This window comes from Sorex fumeus, unplaced genomic scaffold, assembly GCF_029834395.1.
Source record: "Sorex fumeus unplaced genomic scaffold, SorFum_2.1 ptg000029l, whole genome shotgun sequence".
NCBI lineage: Eukaryota > Metazoa > Chordata > Mammalia > Eulipotyphla > Soricidae > Sorex > Sorex fumeus.
The window spans coordinates 13,469,296-13,487,905 of NW_026606086.1; the positions used below are offsets into that span (position 1 = coordinate 13,469,296).

Consider the following 18,610-nt stretch of genomic DNA (forward strand, 5'->3'; position numbering starts at 1 on the left):
AAACCTGATAGCTTTGTAAGCTTTCCCACAGTGATTCAATAAATAAATAAATAAATTTTAAAAAAAGAATTATAGTGGTGCTATATTTTATAATATTGATGTATTAGAAACTTGTTTCACAATCCTAATGCTGACTTGCCTTGAGTCTTTACAACTGTTCATGAGTCATTCTGGTCCAACATTCACAGCCCCTCTTATACTTTCTTTCTGATGTAATATCTCATATACTTTAACTTTGCTGATCTGATTAAATATCAGTTACATAGTTTCCTAAATTCCCATCTTCTCTGATTTACTGTTTACAATGTACAGTTCCCAGAACCAGTGTTTCCAGGTTCATTTCCATCACCTTCCACCCTCCACGTCCTGCCTGTCTATGGCAGGTGCTTTTCTTCTTCTTCTTCTTCTTCTTCTTCTTCTTCTTCTTCTTCTTCTTCTTCTTCTTCTTCTTCTTCTTCTTCTTCTTCTTCTTCCTCTTCCTCTTCCTCTTCATCTTCTTCTTCTTCTTCTCTCTCTCTCTATATATACATACACACATATATATCCTTTTGGCCATATGGATTGCAATATTGATACTGAAAGGTTATCCAGAATACCCCTTATCTACTTTTAACCCTCAAATCTTTTTTCTTTTTTGGCTTTTTTGGGTCACACTAGGCAATACACAGGAGTTACTCCTGGCTTTGAACTCAGTAATTACTCCTGGTGTTGCTCAGTATACTATATAGGATGCTAGGATTGAACCCGGATTGACTGCATGCAAGGCAAATGCCCTACCCACTGTTCTATCGCTCCAGCCCCTAGCCTTCAGCTCTTGTCAAGTGTAATCATTCCCAGCTATTATTATCATATCATTCTCTTATCTTTCTTATCTATCCTCAGCCCTACACATACTTGTGGTTCCAACCATGGACCAGTCGCCCTAAGCCATCTTGACCCTGGCAATGGATATTATTCTTCTGCTATATATATTTTATATTCCACAAATAAATGCAGTAATTCTATATCTGTCACTTTCCTTCTGATTCATTTTGCTCAGAATGATACTCTTCATGTCTATCCATTTATAGGCAAATTTCATGACTTCATCCCTCCTTAAAGTTGCATAGTATTCCATTGTGTATATGTGCCGTCGTTTCTTTAACCATTCGTCTGTTCTTAGATACTCAGGTTGTTTCCAAATTCTGCCTATGTTGAATAGTGCTGCAATGAACATAGGAATGCAGATGGTGTTTCTGCTACCTGTCATTTTATTTTATTGTGTTGTCTGTCTGCTTTTTGTTTGGGGGTAATATGTGCCCCATAGGATATGTTTGTGAGTATTTTTGTTCCTTTAGTTTCCTGGAAAAGCTTCAAAATGACCATCAATAGGTAATCTTTAAATGTTTGGTAGAGAGGCTGGAGAGACTGCACACTGGGTAGGGCATTTACTAGCACATGGCCAACCCAAGTTCAATCTCCAGAACCCCATATAATCCCCTGAACACTGCCAGGAGTAATCTCAGAATGTAGAGCCAGGAGTGTCCCCTAATCATTGCTAGGTGTGACACAAAGCCACCCCCCCAAAAAAGGTCAAATCCCAATCCTACTCCCATTCACACAATGTAAATTTATAGTTGTTGTGATAAGTTTCAGATCTCCAATCGCAGAGAGACCCAGTTCCACACACGATCATACAAAAGCAAAGGAATTTTATTATTAGCCTGAGCCAGCGCTAGCTCGATCTGGGGTCCAAGTCTCATCCAACACAGTGGAGTCTTGACAAGGACCCCTACTCCCAATCATAAGTGGTTTAGAATGAGCTCAATAAATGTTTAAAAGAATATTTGGTAGAATTAGTTAGTGAATTCATCTGGACCTGGGATTTTATTTATGGATGACTTTTGATTACTATTTCAATTTTCTTGACAGTGATAGGTCTATTTAGGTATTTCAAATCTTCTTGGATCAGCCTTGGGAGGTTATAGGAATCCAGGAATTTATCCATTTCTTCTAGATTCTCTTATTTCATGGCATACGGACTTTCAAAGTAATCTTTGATCATCTTTTGAATTTCTTCAGTTTCTGTTTTGATGTGTCTCTTTTCATTTTTAATTTGTTTTATTAAGTTTTTTTCTTGTCTTTCTTTGTGAGTATTGCTAGTGGTTTATCAATATTGCTTATTTTTTAAAAGAATCAGTTCTTGGTTTAATTGATCTATTGGATATTTTGGGGGCGAATCCAGCTTGTTAATTTCTGATCTAAGTTTTATCATTTCTTTCCTCCTGTCTGTTTTGGACTCCATTTGTTGGTCATTTTCTAAGATCTTAAGCTGTTAAGTCAAGTTATTTATGTGGGTCCTTCCTTCCTTTCTGAGAAATGCTTGCAGAGCTATACATATTCCTCTTATCACTGCCTTAACTATTTCCCACAGTTCTTGTAGCTCATGTCTTCATTGTCATTTGTTTCCAGGAATCTTTTGATTTCTTCCTTGATTTTCTTTCTGACCCACTTGTTCAACATTGAGCTGTTTAATTTCCAGTTTTTTGATTAGACTGTCCATTTCTCTGTGTGATTAACTTCTATTTTCAGTTCTTCATGGTATAAAAAGAGAGTTGGTACAATTTCTATCTTCCTTATTCTATTGAGGTATGTTTTTGGTCCAGCATGTCATCTATCTTGGAAAATATTCCAAGTGCATTGGAAAAGATTATGTATTTGTTTTGGGGCCAGGATAAAAACACTGTATACATCTATCTCTTCCATTTATTCCTTCAACCAGCAATTCTTTGCTGAGTTTTAGTCTTTTGTCCTATCAAAGTGTGATTATACAATGTTGAAATATCCGGCTACTACTGTGTTGCTACCATTGTCCTCCTTGAAGTCTATTATCAGTTGTTCTAAGTATTTTGCTGACCCCTCATTGGGTGCATATATGTTTAGTAGTGTGATTTCTTCCTGTTGTACATATTCCTTGATTATTAAAAAATGGCCTTTGCTGTCCCTTCAAATCTTTTTTCAAATTGAAATCTATATTGCTGGATATAGATTTTCAAATTGAAATCTATATTGCTGGATACTACTATAGCCACTCTGCTATTTTGAGGGAGTTGTTTGTTTGAAAGATTGTTTTCCATCCTTTCACAGAGTCTGTATTTTCTCTGACTGTTCAGATGTGTTTCTGGTAGGCAGCAGTATGTTGGATTCGGTTCTTAAATTCGCTTTGCCACTCTGTGTATCTTAATTGGTGTATTTAGACCATTGACAATGAGAGAGATTATTGTTATGATGGTTTTGTGCCATATTCCTGTAGAGGTTTATTGGTGCTTATAAGAGTTTGCTTGTCTTACAAAAGTCCCTTTAGTCCTTATTTAAGGTTGGTTTTGATTCTACAAAGTTCCAGAACTGTTGTCTAATGAAATAGTGCATTCCTTGGAGTCTGAATAAAAATTTAGCAGGATAAGGTGTTATTGGTGTGGCATTCATTTCATTGGGTTTAGACAGTTTCCACTGATGAGTCTGCTGTAAATGTAGGGGGTGTTCTTTTGTATGTGATTTCCTTCTTTAACCTCTCTGTGTGCAGTTTTGTGTCTCTATCCATGGTATTTGTCATTCTGATATATGTTTTGGAGTCTTTTTATTAGAGTCTCTTTTAGTTTGTAACTTTTGGGCTTTTTGGGTCTGGATGCCTGCATTCTCCACCTCTGGGAACTTCTCAGCAATGATATATTTAACTGTTGCTACTTCATTGGGGTTGCTTCCCTGTCTTTCTGGTACTCCAGTGATTCTTATGTTGTTCTCCCGAATATATCCCCTAGTTCTCTTATTTGCCTGAGGGCTATTTTGAGGTCTTTTTCCATTATATGTGTTTCCCTGTATGCTATCTGCAGCTCATCTTCAAGCTCACTGCTTCCGTCTTTGGCCATTGTCATTCTACTGTTTAGGGCACACACTGAGTTTTTAATTTTATCTATCCACTCTTTTATTAGTGACACTTCTGTTGTAGCTTTCTTATTTCTGCTCTCATTTCTTCCTGTATTTTGTTGGCTTTTCATTCCACTGCTTTGTTCGTGTCCTCCTTTAATTTTACTGGATGCCTGTTCTCCCATTTCTTTGAGTTCATTAAGCATCCTCAACATTTCATCTCTAAATTCCTTTCGAGAGATTGTATTTGTGGGAATTTCTTTTGAGGCCTCAGGACTCTTTTCTTCAATACTCCTTGTGGTTGAATATGCACCCTTTGTTCATGTTGCTGTGGTAATATGGATGTGAATTCCTCAAGTTCAATATCAGTGATCCCTTCTCGCTGCAAGGGAGGATTGTAGATGGGCTTGTTCAATGGTGTCTCCTTTTCCCCCTTTAGGAATACCACCATTTTTGTCCTGTTCTGTGCCTTATGTGAGCCCACTAGTGCAGCTTCAGGGGATGTGTTCTTTTACAGTAGTCTTGTTCAGATTCCTGGGTTCACCATTATTTTAGTGAGTTTAGGGAGTATTTTTTTTTATTGGAGTAGGCTAGTGGACCATTGGCCTAATGTGTTTGGGATAACCAGGGTGTCCTCATGAGAATTAGGCAAGGGAGGCTGAGATGTGAGTCCAAAGTGCTGGGAAAGGGAAAAAATAACTAAGGCCCCATGAACGGATGTTGTCCCAGAGGCCACACCCACTGTTCCGCTATAATGTTAGAGGAGGGCCCACTTTGGTGCCTGTGTGAGACTTGGCAGTTCACTTCTGATGCACTCCTAAGACTTGTGGGGTCCCTGTTGGCCAGAAGCTCAGAGGGCACCTCGGCTGAAGAGGGGTCTCTTTAGGTTCCCTGGAACTGGTTCTGAGTAGGATTTTTAATAAAATAAGTTCATTTGGACATTTGACATAGCTTTTATTTAAAACCTGATGAATATTTTATGTATGCTAGGAGTATAACCTAAGGAAGTAAGTACATAACAAATAGCACTGTAGCATTGTCCTCCCATTGTTCATCAATTTGCTCGAATGGGCACCAGGAATGTCTCCATTGTGAGACTTGTTGTTGCTGCTTTTGGCATATTGAATATGTTACAGGTAGATTGCCAGGTCTGCTGTGTGGGCTGGATACTCTGGATACTCTTGCCAGGCTCTCCGAGAGGGGCATAGGTATCAAACCCAGGTCGGCTGCATGCAAGGCAAATGCCCTACCCACTGTGCTATCGCTCCAGCCCATATAACAAATATAAATATAATTTGAATTTCAGAGTATAGTTAAGAAAATTATGTGTAAGTTGTGTCCACTTACATAATTTTCATAATCTCCTGGTAACCATTAGTGTCCTGGTTCATAAGGATTTCTTACTTGTATTTCTCTTTCCCTTTTTACACAACTGCATTCATTACCTATAGATGGCAACTCTATAAACTAGAGCATGTGTATGAATGTGGTGATATGTGCAGGAAATGTACCACCTGTCTAAGGGTGCAATTCAGTGAAGACTCTAAATAAAAGGTTTGTTTCCACTAGATAATGAACTTCTGACTGAGTGTTGGATTTTAGTCATCATTAAATCATGTGGGAAATGACTTGGAAGTAACCCTCTCTACTACTGCCAGAAGCAGCCATTTCAGCATCGCCTACCAAGTGCAGCATTGCCTACCAAGGGAAACAAGCTTTGGTTGGTCAATAATAAAAGCATCTTATTATCCTGTCAGAGATTGGAATATTAATTAAGATAATTACCACTTTTTAATGCCTATAGACTAGTCTACTCATATTTGAATGTAGCAAATTGGTCTAACAACCTCTCAAGGGGGTGTGAATTTTTATGCATCTAGACATATTTTAACTCAAAGCCAGAAATCTTTTTTTAATTAATTTTTTATTATTACTGGATCACCATGAGGTACAATTACAAAGTTATTAACTTTTGTGCTTGCGTTCCAGTCACACAATAATAGAGTGCCCATCCCTCCAGCAGTGCCCATTCTCCACCACCAATAATCCCATAATCCCTCCAACCATCTCCACCCTATGCCCCCCACACCCTTGTGGCGGGGCATTCTTTTGTTCTCTCTCTCCTTTTGGGTGTTGTGGACTGCAGTGGAGGTATTGAGTGATCATCATGTTTGGTCTATAGTCTACTTTCAACACAAATTTTCCATCCCAGGCAGGTCCTCAGAACACTCTCTACCTGGTGTTCCCTTTTTTTTTTTATCTAAATTGCCCTCTCCCACAGCATGTGAGGCCAGTTTCCAAACCGTGGAGATAACCTCCTGGTATTTATCTCTACTACTCTTGGGTGTTAGTCTCCCATTCTTTTACTTTATATTACACAGACGAGTGCAATCTTTCTATGTCTGTCCATCTATTTCTAACTCATTTCACTTAGCATGATACTTTCCATGTAGTACCACTTGTATGTAAATTTCATGACTTCATCTTTTCTAACAGCTGCATAGTATTGCATTGTGTAGATGTACCAGAGTTTCTTTAACCACTCATCTGTTCTGGGGCACTTGAGTTTTTTCCAGATTCTGGCTATTGTAGACAGTGTTGCAATGAACATACGAGTGCAGATGTCATTTCTACTATACGTTTTTGCCTCTCCGGGATACATTGCAAGAAGTGGTATTGCTGCGTCAAATGGGAGCTCAATTTCTAATTTTTTGAGAATCGTCCATACTGTTTTCCAAAAGGGCTGAACCAGTCCACATTCCCACCAGCAGTGAAGGAGGGTCCCTTTCTCCCCACATCCATGCCAGCACTGGTCGCTTTTGTTCTTTTAGATGTGGGCCAGTGTCTCTGGTGTGAGATGACATCTCTTAACTAAGGAGGTAAAGTAATTGTACAAAGAAAACTACAAAACATTACTCCACCAAATAAAAGAGGACACGAGGAAATGTAAAAATATCCCCTGCTCATGGTTCGATAGGATTTATGTTGTCAAAATGGTAATACTCCCCAAAGAATTATACAGATTTAATATGATCCCTATAAAGATATCAATGGCATTCTTCAAAGAAATGGAGCAAACACTTCTGAAATTCATATGGAACAATAAGCCCCCACGGATAGCTAAAGCAGTTCTTGGGGAAAAGATAATGTGAGGAATCACCCTCCCCAACCTCAAAATCTACTACAAAGCAGTAATAATTAATGGTATGATACTGGAACAAAAGCAGAACCATAGACCAATGGAACAGGGTTGAAGATCCTGACACACCTCCACAAATACATCATCATCTATAAGGGAGCAAGAAATGTGAAGTGGAGTAAGGAAAACCTCTTTAACAAATGGTGCTGGCAAAACTGGACAGCTACATGCAAAAAAAAATGGACTCAGACGTCTACCTAACACCATGCACAAAAGTCAGTTCAAAATGGATTAAAGATCTCAACATCACACCAGAATCCATAAGGTACATTGAAGACAAGATCGGCAAAACCCTCCATGACATTGACGCTAAAGTTATTTTCAAAGATGACACGCCACTAGCCAAGCAAGTGAAAACAGAGATAAACAAATGGGACCATCTTAATCTAAGAAGCTTCTGCACCTCAAAAGAAACCGTGACCAGAATACAGAGGCAGTCTACAGAATGAGAAAGGATATTCAACCAGTACCCATCTGATAAGGGGTTGATATCAAAGTTATACAAGGCACTGATTGAACTGCCCAAGAAGATAACACCCAACCCCATCAAAAAATGAGATAATGAAATGAACAGAAACATTCTCAAAGAAGAAATCCGAATGATCAAAAGGCACATGAAAAAATGCTCTTGATCACTACTAATCATCAGGGAGATGCAGATCAAAGCCAGAAATCTCTAAAGATTATAATGTTCGTGTCTAGAAAGAATAATAAAGTAGACTAGTTTCCAAAATGAAAGAGAAAGAAATAAATATGTCCCTTTAAATATCAATTACATGTCACAACCCCTCTCCCCACTTTTGCTCAGTCTCAGCTTCTAGGAAATTCTACAAAGGACAAAAATAAGTGTTAAAAATCTTCTCCAGGATATTATCCATGGTGGAGGAAAATGGGCACTGGTGGAGGGATGGGTATTTGATCATTGTATAATAGAAACCCAAGCACAAAAAATAGTAAATCTACAACTGTACCTCATGGTGTTTCACTAGTAAAAAAGAAAAAAAAATCTTCTCCAGGGGCCGGAGTGATAGCACAGCAGGTAGGGCATTTGCCTTGCACGCAGCCGACCTGGGTTTGATTCCAGAATCCCATATGGTTCTCTGAGCACCGCCAGGGGTAATTTATGAGAGCAGAGCCAGGAGTAACTGCTCTGCATCACCAGGTGTGATCCAAAAAGCAAAAAAAAAAAAAAATCTCCATAAACATTACCCTTGGTTACTGTGGTGGTTTGGTGGTTTTCCAAACCATTAGAAAATGTTTAAGGATTATAAAACACAAACATTCTGTTTGTGTTATTTTATTTTGTATGTATATATATGTAAATATGTATTATAATGATAAATATGTGATGCTCTAATGGTGGTACTTAAAACATTTAACTCTTAATACAAATTAAAATGTTCTAAAATAAAAAAATAGAAACTAATACAAAGCTTTTAGAATTTTATATAAACTAATTATCTTAATGTAATTAAACCTGAATTTATTGATTAAATTTAATATTGGACAAACAGAGTTACACCATTAGATGTGATGGAGAGGTTGCATGATATTGGTTAAGGTGCTTGACTTGTATATGGATGACAATTTTTCCTTTCCCCAGCACTGCACATGTTTCCCTGGGCACTGCTAGGAGTAATCACTGAACTCCGAATCAGTTGTGATACCTGAGCATAGCTTTGTGTGGCCCAACTCCACTCCTGTAAAATCAACAAAACAAAACAATAATCCATAGTATAATGCTTGAAATAAAGTGGAGAGAATACTTCGGTTGAACATGGGTAAATTCTTGACATCCCATATAACCACTTGGGCCCTCTTAGTATTGATCCTCAGGGGAGCACAGACTCAGGATTAGCCCTGAGCAAGCCTCACGCCTCATGTATTCAAAGACCAACAGATGTTTTAATCTGATATTTTTATTAAGTTCATAGTAACATTTTACATAAGTGACTTTACTTAAAACCTCATAAATACTTTATATATAATATGATCATAACTTCTAGAAGTAAAGAATTTCGGGGAACATAAATAAAATAAATTTTAGAAGAAATGAGTAATAAGTAATTGAAACTTGTGTCTACTTAATTTCCAAAATCTTTTGGTAATGTAAGGATCAAGATTTTGTTGGTTCTGGAGCGATAGCACAGCGGGTAGGGTGTTTGCCTTTCACACAGCTGACCTGAGTTTGATTCCCAGCATCCCATATAGTACCCTGAGCACCGCCAAGAGTAATTCCTGAGAGCAAAGCCAGGAGTAACCCATGTGCATCTCTGGGTGTAACTACCCCCCCAAAAAAATGAAAAAGAGTTTGTTAACCACAAGTTTATTATATTCTTATTAACTCACAGATAAAAATCCTAAAATATAATTAGTCATACCTATTTTATTTGATAGTGTTACATTTTAGGTTTTATTACTGGGAGGGGGCACACATATTGATGCTCAGGTAACTCCAGGTTCTGCACTCAGGAATCACTATTGTAAATACTTGCAGGACTATTTGGTATGCTGTGGATCTAAATTGAGTCAGCCACTTGAAAGGCAAGTGTCCTACCCAATGTTCTCTGGGCCCCTCATAGGTAACTATTTTGATTTATCCTACTACGTTAAACTTTATGTACTGACACAACATGACACTAAATTTATTAGCGCTTTTCTGAACAGATAACAAAACTAGTCAATTTCCACTCTTTCCTCGGTGGTCAATTAAATAAATTAAAACATGATAAATTTAATGTCACCCTATACTATTAAACTAATATTTATATTTTTAATAAAAAGTAAATATTTTGGGGCTGGTGTGATAGCACAGCGGGTAGGGCATTTGCCTGCATGCAGCCATCCCAGGTTCGATTCCTAGCATCCAGTATGGTCCCCTGAGCACCACCAGGAGTAATTTCTTAGTGCATGAGCCAGGAGTAACCCCTGTGTATGGCCAGGTATGAACCAAAAAGCCCCCCCAAAAAAACTCAAATACCAAATTATTTTGGCGTGCACAGTTTAATTTTTTTCTTAGTGATAAATATCGATAAATGTCCTGGCAGTGGATTTTTGACAATATAATACTATGTTTACACCTATAAGTTATCAGATTGCCAGTGATACTATCAGAGGTCTTGAAGCATGGAAGCCATGTGCTGCACTCTTTGAGTTACATTCATGACCGACCCCCATACCAAGTTTTTAAAAATTACTATTGAGCCACACCCACTATTGGTAGAGCATACACCTCATTTGGTGTTCATATGGAGTACTGCGGAACTAATATGAATTGGCCATATGCAAAGTAAGAGAGTAATACCTGTGCAATTTCATCAGAGCTCAAATAGTAAATGTATATATATATAAATATACACAAATATACAATATTTTTAGAAAGGACATTATTACAAGAGAGACAAAGTAATGCAGGCAATTTAACAAATAATTGGATGGGTCTTCAAAAGAAGGATTTCCTTCACATATTTATAATGACTTCACATCTCCTAGACATTACATATTAGACATCAGGTATTACATGTGTCTTAGACATCACACATTAGATATAAATTACATTGAATTCAAATATAATAAATAAATTTTTTATTGTAAGTAACATATCTTTGGGTCATTGACTGCAATTATTTTAAGAAATATTTTGTGTTGTTTTTTATCATGCCTAATTTGATCCTTTGGGCATAGAATCAAGAAAATTACAAAAATAATAATTCCCCATAGAAAATATTTAATTGGCAATTTGTTATCTCATTTGGAGAATATGATGACTCTTGGGTGTGAATGACTCTTTCTCCTGCATTTCTATTACCAATTTAAAATTGATAATAAGCATTAATATTTTACACCAATAAAAGTGGAAATATTAGAAAATGAATATATTGGAGTTGAAGCCGGGAATTTTGTAGTTTTAACTACATAAACCAACATGGCATGCATTTTAAATAGCATGCAAAGATACAATTAGGTGTTAGAAAATTTCAAAACCAAGAAATTAGAGTTCAATAAAAGGAATATGAGATGAAATCATTAACCACATCATCATTTTACCATTAATATTTTACATATTATTATTCAATTTATTATTAAAAATAAATCTAACCCAAATGTAGCTTTACTACCCATTAAACTAATACCCATCATGTTGTTTGATACCTTCTGGAACAAAATGCAGATTCATCATTAAAATTAAGCTTAAGTGACTTAGAATTCTATTATCTTGCACTATATAAAATAAGGCAACTATTGAGAGAATAGAAAACAAGTGTGTGAACTATTTTAGTTTTTGTTTGTATTTGAGCTGCACTGAGTGGTGCACAAGACTTACTCCTGACTCTGCACTTGGGCTCATGTCTGGTGGTACTCAGGGGACCCTATGTGGTGCTGGGATTGAACTGGGGTTCTCTGTGTACAAGGCATGAACATTACTCCCTATTCTATCTCTATAGTCTCTTTACTTTTTACTTTGTGATGAGTCATTATAGAATATTTTATAGCATATATCTTAAAGGACATAAAACTTGTTAAATATACAAATCCTGTGGCCCAATATTATATTTATTACACTTTTCATTTCACTTTCAAAATTTGGACTAACACTGAGTGCTGGTCACTAGAGAGACATATTTGTACTACAAATACCACTTAAAAATATCCCTTAGGGCTGGAGCGATAGCACAGCGGGTATGGCTTTTGCCTTGTGCGCAGCCAACCCGGGTTTGATCCCCAGCATCCCAAATGGTCCCCTGAGCACCTCCAGGAGTAATTCCTGAGTGCATGAACCAGGAGTCACCCCTGTGCAATGGCCGGGTGTGACCCAAAAAGCAATATATATATATATATATATATATATATATATATATATATATAAACTTTTTGACATTTATAGAATTTCAGAAATGTGTTAATTCTTGAAAAAACTAAAGAAAAAATCCCAGTAGCTACTGAGCGCAGGACAGAATTTGTAATTAGGGCTTTAGTGTCATTTTTTAGTCAATAAATAATAAACTGTTCTAGCCATAGAAAATACCAAAATTAACACTATATGCAAGACAGTTGTACTACCAGCTGTCATATTCTTTGAACCCTGAACTAGAAGAAAATGATAGGAGGAAAAAATTACTCTGATGGCTAGAAATAAATTTTGAAATTAAAGATGCTGTAAAAATATAATAAAATCAAGAGGCAAATTCTATGATATAAGGTAGGTTTAAAGAGACCACAGAAATAGTGATCAAGTTATGGATCACTGAACCAAGAGGCCTACATCTCCCTGAGCAGTATTGTTAGGAGTACTGTGTGACACTCTTAGCACTACTTCGGTAGCACAAAAAAATGAAATTAAGAGGTTAGAGTAATAGCACAACAGGTAGGGTGTTTGCCTTGCACGTGGCTGACCCAGGTTGAGTTCCCAGCATCCCATATGGTCACCTGGCTCCACGGCAAGGAGTGATTCCTGAGTGTAAAGCCAGGAGTAATCCCTGTGTATTGCCGGGTGTGACTCAAAAAGAAACTAAAAAAAAAAAAAAAAGAAATTATATAATAAAAAAGCAACCAGAGCTATAAATGGAAATATGAGATAAAGTCATTGACCACATTATACCAAAAATAAAAGAACCCCCACACACCACACACACAACAAACCAAAATAAGTAATTCTTTTCTCTTAGAGAACTCCAAGACAAAAATTTCATCTGAAAAAGGTAATTAGGTCACAGCAATTCTAATAGAACATTTCTAAAACAAAAAATTTTTGTAGAGATTATAGAAATCAGAGCTTATTTCTAAATAATTTTGGTAGTTAAAATTTATTCACTTTCATGTAAGTATAAACATTAGTTAGTTACTTTTTATTTAGTATTTATGCATGTACATAGGTATGACAAATAGATATGGACTAGACATAAAATCATTTCCATTGACATAATGCCTATAATTATATGGGGATATTATTATTGATTCATAAAATAATTTGTATTTAGCTGTTTTTGCATTTTAATCACAGAAGCTAGTGTATATGGAGACGAGTGACTTGATCATCATAGGTATAAAATATAGACAGATTGCAAAGGGACAAAATACATAAGGCTTGAGTTTGCTGCATGTTTGAATACCATGCTCTTAATTGCTTGAGAACAGTATGGGATGTTTGTGTGTGTGTTTTTTGCTATTTTTAAGGAGGCACACTAGGAAGTGCCCAAGGCTTACAGCTTGATTTCTTTCTCAGGAATCACTCTCAGCTCTGCTCCTGGGACAACCTCGATCAGCTACGTGCAAGGCAAGTTCCTTAACACCTGTTTATTCTTTGTGGCCCCAAGAAGAGTAGTCGTTTTAGAAATTCATTCAAGGCATTTTTCACTTGTTTGTTTCTCAGAGTATAAATAAATGGGTTTAACATGGGAGAGATAGAAGAAACAAATACTGACGCGACTTTATTAGTAGCCGTTTCATCTTTTGCAGAAGGTTTGATATAGATGAAGATGCAGCTGCCATAAGTGATGGAAACCACAATCATATGGGAGGAACAGGTAGAAAAGGCCTTTTTCTTTTGCTGAGCAGAAGGGAACCCAAGAATCGTGTGAATGATACTTCCATAGGACCAAACCACAAATGTGAAAGTTACTAGAAAGATAAATGAACAGCAGAAAAGAACCAACTTCTCTATGAATTCTGTATCAAAACATGAGATTTTCAGGAGAGGATTAACATCACAGACAAAGTGGTCGATTTCAGAGTCACAGAATTCCAGTGTCAGTCCATAGCCTAGTGGTGGTATTAAGAGCAACAGTGTAATTATCCAACAGCTAGAGGTAAGTTTTTTACAGACTACAGGATTCATGATAGTATTATAATGAAGGGGTTTGCAGATAGCTACATAACGATCATAGGACATAGTTGCCAGAAGAAAAAATTCTACTATTCCAAATAGGTCTGTGAAAAATAACTGAGATGCACAAGCGTTATAGGTAATGGTTTTATCTCCTGTTGCTATACTGTACAAGAATCTAGGGATACAGGCAGATGTGAATGAGATTTCTAAGAAGGAAAAGTTTTGCAGAAAATAGTACATGGCAGTTTTAAGGTGGGAATCCACAAAGATGAGAATGATGATGGTCAGGTTTCCAACAGCACTCAACATGTAGTTGATAAGTAGAAATATAAAAAGCAGAATCTGCAGTTGTAGGTCATCTGTCAATCCCAGGAGGATGAATGTTGTTATTGCTGTGTGATTTCTCATTTCTGTCTTATATCTTGATCTATGTGTAAAATGGAAAGAGATAAGAGTAAGATAAGGAAAAGAATAGATTTTAGTTAGAAATGTCAATTAATGTGTATATTCTTTGACTTGACTATTTTTGAATTTTATGTACTTTGAGATAGTCACATGATATTCAATTTGTTTAAGACTAGCTTTCAAAATAGTTAATTAAAATTTCATAAATACATGCATTTGGATGGTAATAATGTAAATGGGCTGGGCTGATAGTACAGCAGGTAGGGTGTTTACCTTGCACACAGCCAATCCGGGTTCGATTCCTCTGTCCCTGTTGGAGAGCCCTGCAAGATACCAAGATTATCCTGCCCGCCCAGCAGAGCCTCTTATTCAATATGCCAAAAACAGTAAGAAGTCTCACAATGGATATGTAACTGGTGCCTGCTCCAGCAAACTGATGAACAATGGGATTAGTGCTACAGTGCTAATGTAAATAATTATGTGTATATGTTTACATTTGCATATCTTATCAATAATTACTTTGGGGGCAATTGGAGATATATTATAGCAGGTAAGGTTCTGCCTTTCCTATAGCCAACTCGTTGTTACTCCTCAGTGCCGTATGTGCTTCTATGAACTCTGCCTGTGTTTATCAGCTGAATTTTATTGTTTTACCTGAAGTAATTTTTATAGATGACTCATGCACTGACAGTGTTCAACACAAAATATTTGTTGATGCTTATCTTACAAAACAGAAATATATTTTCCACTACAAATAAGCTATACATACCATACCTTTATATACCATAATCATATCTTTAGATATTTTCTATGGATCACAGGAATGATCATACTGTGTTTTATTTTCACCAGCCCATCAATTTCATTTCTTATATACAAAGTAGAATATAGATTATATGATGATATGGAGAATAAAACAGTGATTATGTGCACAACTGAATATATTATGCTCACTGTTTAATCATTCATTTCTTTTTTGTCTAAGTAAAACGTATTCAGTCTACTTATTCTAGGGATTAACAAATGGTCTAATTTCAATGGGAAAAAAATCGTAGTTTTCTTGTTTCTGATTTCCAGATTAGTCCTCCACAGTCTATGATATAAATTCTAGAAAAACCAAAGTAGTAAAATAATGTTCCGAATGAGACTGCTAGATTCATATTTAAACCATCAGTCCACAAGCCATGCTGACTCCTAGATTCCTAGAATATTTCTAGGGGAGTATCCTATTTTTGTTTTAGTAGGTGCTATCTTTATGTTTAAAATGAAAGGTAGACACTGTATTTTAGCTTTCCCTTAAGTTTGACATTTTCCACTATACTTCATGATAGTTTATATTTTTTGCTTGCATCATATCCTCATTTAGTTTTGTTTTTTGTTTTGATTTTTTGTTTCATTTTTGTTTCTGAATTTTCTTCTCCCTACTTATTTTCATTGTATTTATGACACATTTCCTCTATTTTACCTTATCTGTTTTTCTTTGTCTTCTTAATAAACATTCTGGTAGATACCTTCATGTCTCCTTTGTCTATTCAGTTATTTCCCCATATATCGATAGCCTATTTTCTTGTTTAGTTTCATAAATTTCATAGGTATCTTTAAAATAAATCTATTTTCAAAAGCACATTATCAAAATATTTTCTCCCATTCAGTAAATTTCCAAAAAGTTTTGCCCTAATGCAAAAGAATCTTGCTTTTACACTTATTATTAGGGTTTGCTCATAACAGCAGTGCTAATTTAATTATTGTAAAGAATGTCATTTTATATAGAACAATATAGATAAAAACCTTACCAAATAAGAGAGTGGCCTTTACTGTTATGCAATGTCAGCAACATAGTAAATAACAGTAGAAATAAATTAACGGAAATATAGCAAACAAAAAACCTGCACTCTACCAGAAACCACTGTCACCGTCCTCCCATTGTTCATTGATTTGCTCAAGCAGGCCCAGTAACATCTATATTTTGAGACTTGTTGTTCCTGTGTTTGGCATATTGAATATGTCACGGGGAGTGGGCAACATACTCTCGGTAGCTTGACAGGCTCTGTGAGAGAGGCAGAGGAATCGAACCCGGCTCGACCGGGCTGGCTGTGTACAAAGCAAACTCCCTACCTCTGTGCTATCACTACAGCCCTACAAGAAATAGACACTTAAAATAAGAAGAAAGTAGACTATGGACTGAACATGTTTGCCACTCAATGCCTCTTTTGCAGACCACAACACCCAAAAGGAGAGAGAGAACACAGGGGATTGCCCTGCAACAGATACAGGGGGGATGGGGGGATGGGGGTGGGAGGGATATTATCCATGGTGGTGGAAAATGGGCACTGGTGAAGGGATGGGTATCTGATCATTGTATAATTGAAACCAAAGCACAAAAAATTGTAAATCTACAACTGTAAAAAAAAATAAAATAAAATAAAGGGAAAAAAAATAAGAAGAAAGCTTGCTGATTCAGAGGAACTCTTTTCAAACCATTCATCAGACAAAGGGCTGATTTCTAAGATACATTAAGCACTTTCAAAGGTCAACAATAGCCAAAAACTCTCAATGGAAAGGGGATAAACAGACATTCCCTCGAGACATGGTCAAGAGACAAAGAAAAATGTTCATCATGTAATAGACTGTCACGGAAATGCAAATAAAAACAGTGAGATATCACCTAAATCCAGCAGAATTGGTGTGAAAAGAAATGAAAAGAAACAGAAATACTAAGTGTTTGAGGGATGTGTTGAAAAAGAAATGCTTAGTCACTGTTGGTGGGACTGTTCTGTACTGCTGGAAAACAGGTTGGAGACCTCTCAAAACATAACCAATAGAAACTATCTTACTCCTTAGAATCTATTCCAAGATCACAAAAACATTAATCTGAAAATAAGTATATCTATGTTTATTGGACCAATATTTACAGTATCCAACATCAGGAAACAACAGTTCTCAACACAAATGAGTACCATTTAGTAAACAAAATGTGGTATATATACACAATGGAATTTTATTCTGCTGTGAGAAAAATGGTATTGCAGCTTGCTGTCACTTAGATGAAATTGGAAATCATCATGCTAAATGAGCTGAATCAAAAAGTAAAAGATAAGCAGATGATTTTACTCATGTGCAGAATACAAAGAAACACAGAATAGGATTAGAAACTTCCCAACGCAAACAAATCCTGAAGTATGATTAATAGAACCATACATGATTTCTGTTTATATTAGGTGTCAACTGGGATAATTTTTCCCAATATTATATTGGTGATTTTACTATAGCTCTAGAATTTCAAACAATGTTGTTGAATTTTATGCTTTACCAATTTTTCCAGCAGTAAATTTATTTCCAACAACACATTCAGTGTCCCCTATAAATCTCTGGAAATATTAAAGATAAATTTAATAAATCCCATATAGACCAAAAGTCTTATCTTTTAAAAGTCTTTTAAAAATTTCACTGAACACCAAGAAATAATTTTGAATTTTATTTTTTATAAAATATACTGCAACTAGATAAGTGGTTTAACATTATTTAGAAATGTTATCAAATCTCACGATTGCATTATTAAAAAAACAGGATGATCAATTTATATTCTGCAGCTTCTGAAACTGACTCATCAGTTTCACAAGTCAGCAACAGCTGGTTTTTCAAATTTAAAAGGATTGATTACAACAATGCACATAGAATGTGTTGGCATATAGGAAGTAAAAAATATCGACTTCTAATTATTCTTTCTGGTATTATTCTTTTCAGGCTTCTTACTAATTTGCTACTCAGAAATTTATGCTACTACATTTTCACATTAAACAAAAGACCCTGGGACTGTTGTTTAATTCCCTCTATTATTTACAGGTGAATTTTGGTGACTGTAAATGTCCTATATCTGTTAGTGATTAAGCGATTAAGGACAAAGGCTGTACAATTTTTAGTATGAGATATTAGTTTTCCAATTTCTTCTAAGCATTCTTATGTAACACATGATAAAGGAATACATTTCTAATATCACAGTATCACGGTCCTCCCATTATTCATCAATCTGCTTGAGTGGGCCCAGTAACATCTCCATCGTGAGACTTGTTGTTACTGTGTTTGTCATATTGAGTACGTCACGGGTAGCTTGCCAGGCTCTGCTGTGCGTGCGAGATACTCTCGGTAGCTGGGCTCTCAGGAAAAATCAAGTATGTCATGTATCCATGCTAACATAAAAAGAAATTTAACTCTAAGATTATCATTAGCTAACTCTACTATAGCTTCTGAGGGAAGGGTTACAGGAGAAGGTTACAGGG

The 18,610-nt window shown here is 36.1% G+C and overlaps 1 protein-coding gene across 1 annotated transcript; it reads right to left on the reverse strand.

The window, feature by feature from the left end:
- Positions 1-13,385: 13,385 nt before the first annotated feature.
- On the reverse strand, positions 13,386-14,336 carry LOC130024643 (olfactory receptor 6C2-like). Its single transcript, XM_056115342.1, has one exon. The coding sequence runs from the start codon at positions 14,334-14,336 to the stop codon at positions 13,386-13,388; it is 951 nt and encodes a 316-aa protein (XP_055971317.1).
- Positions 14,337-18,610: the final 4,274 nt, after the last annotated feature.

What these genes read in the sequence shown, in the direction of transcription:
- LOC130024643 (XM_056115342.1), bottom strand. Translation starts at nt 14,336, where the DNA reads ATGAGAAATCACACAGCAATAACAACATTCATCCTCCTGGGATTGACA.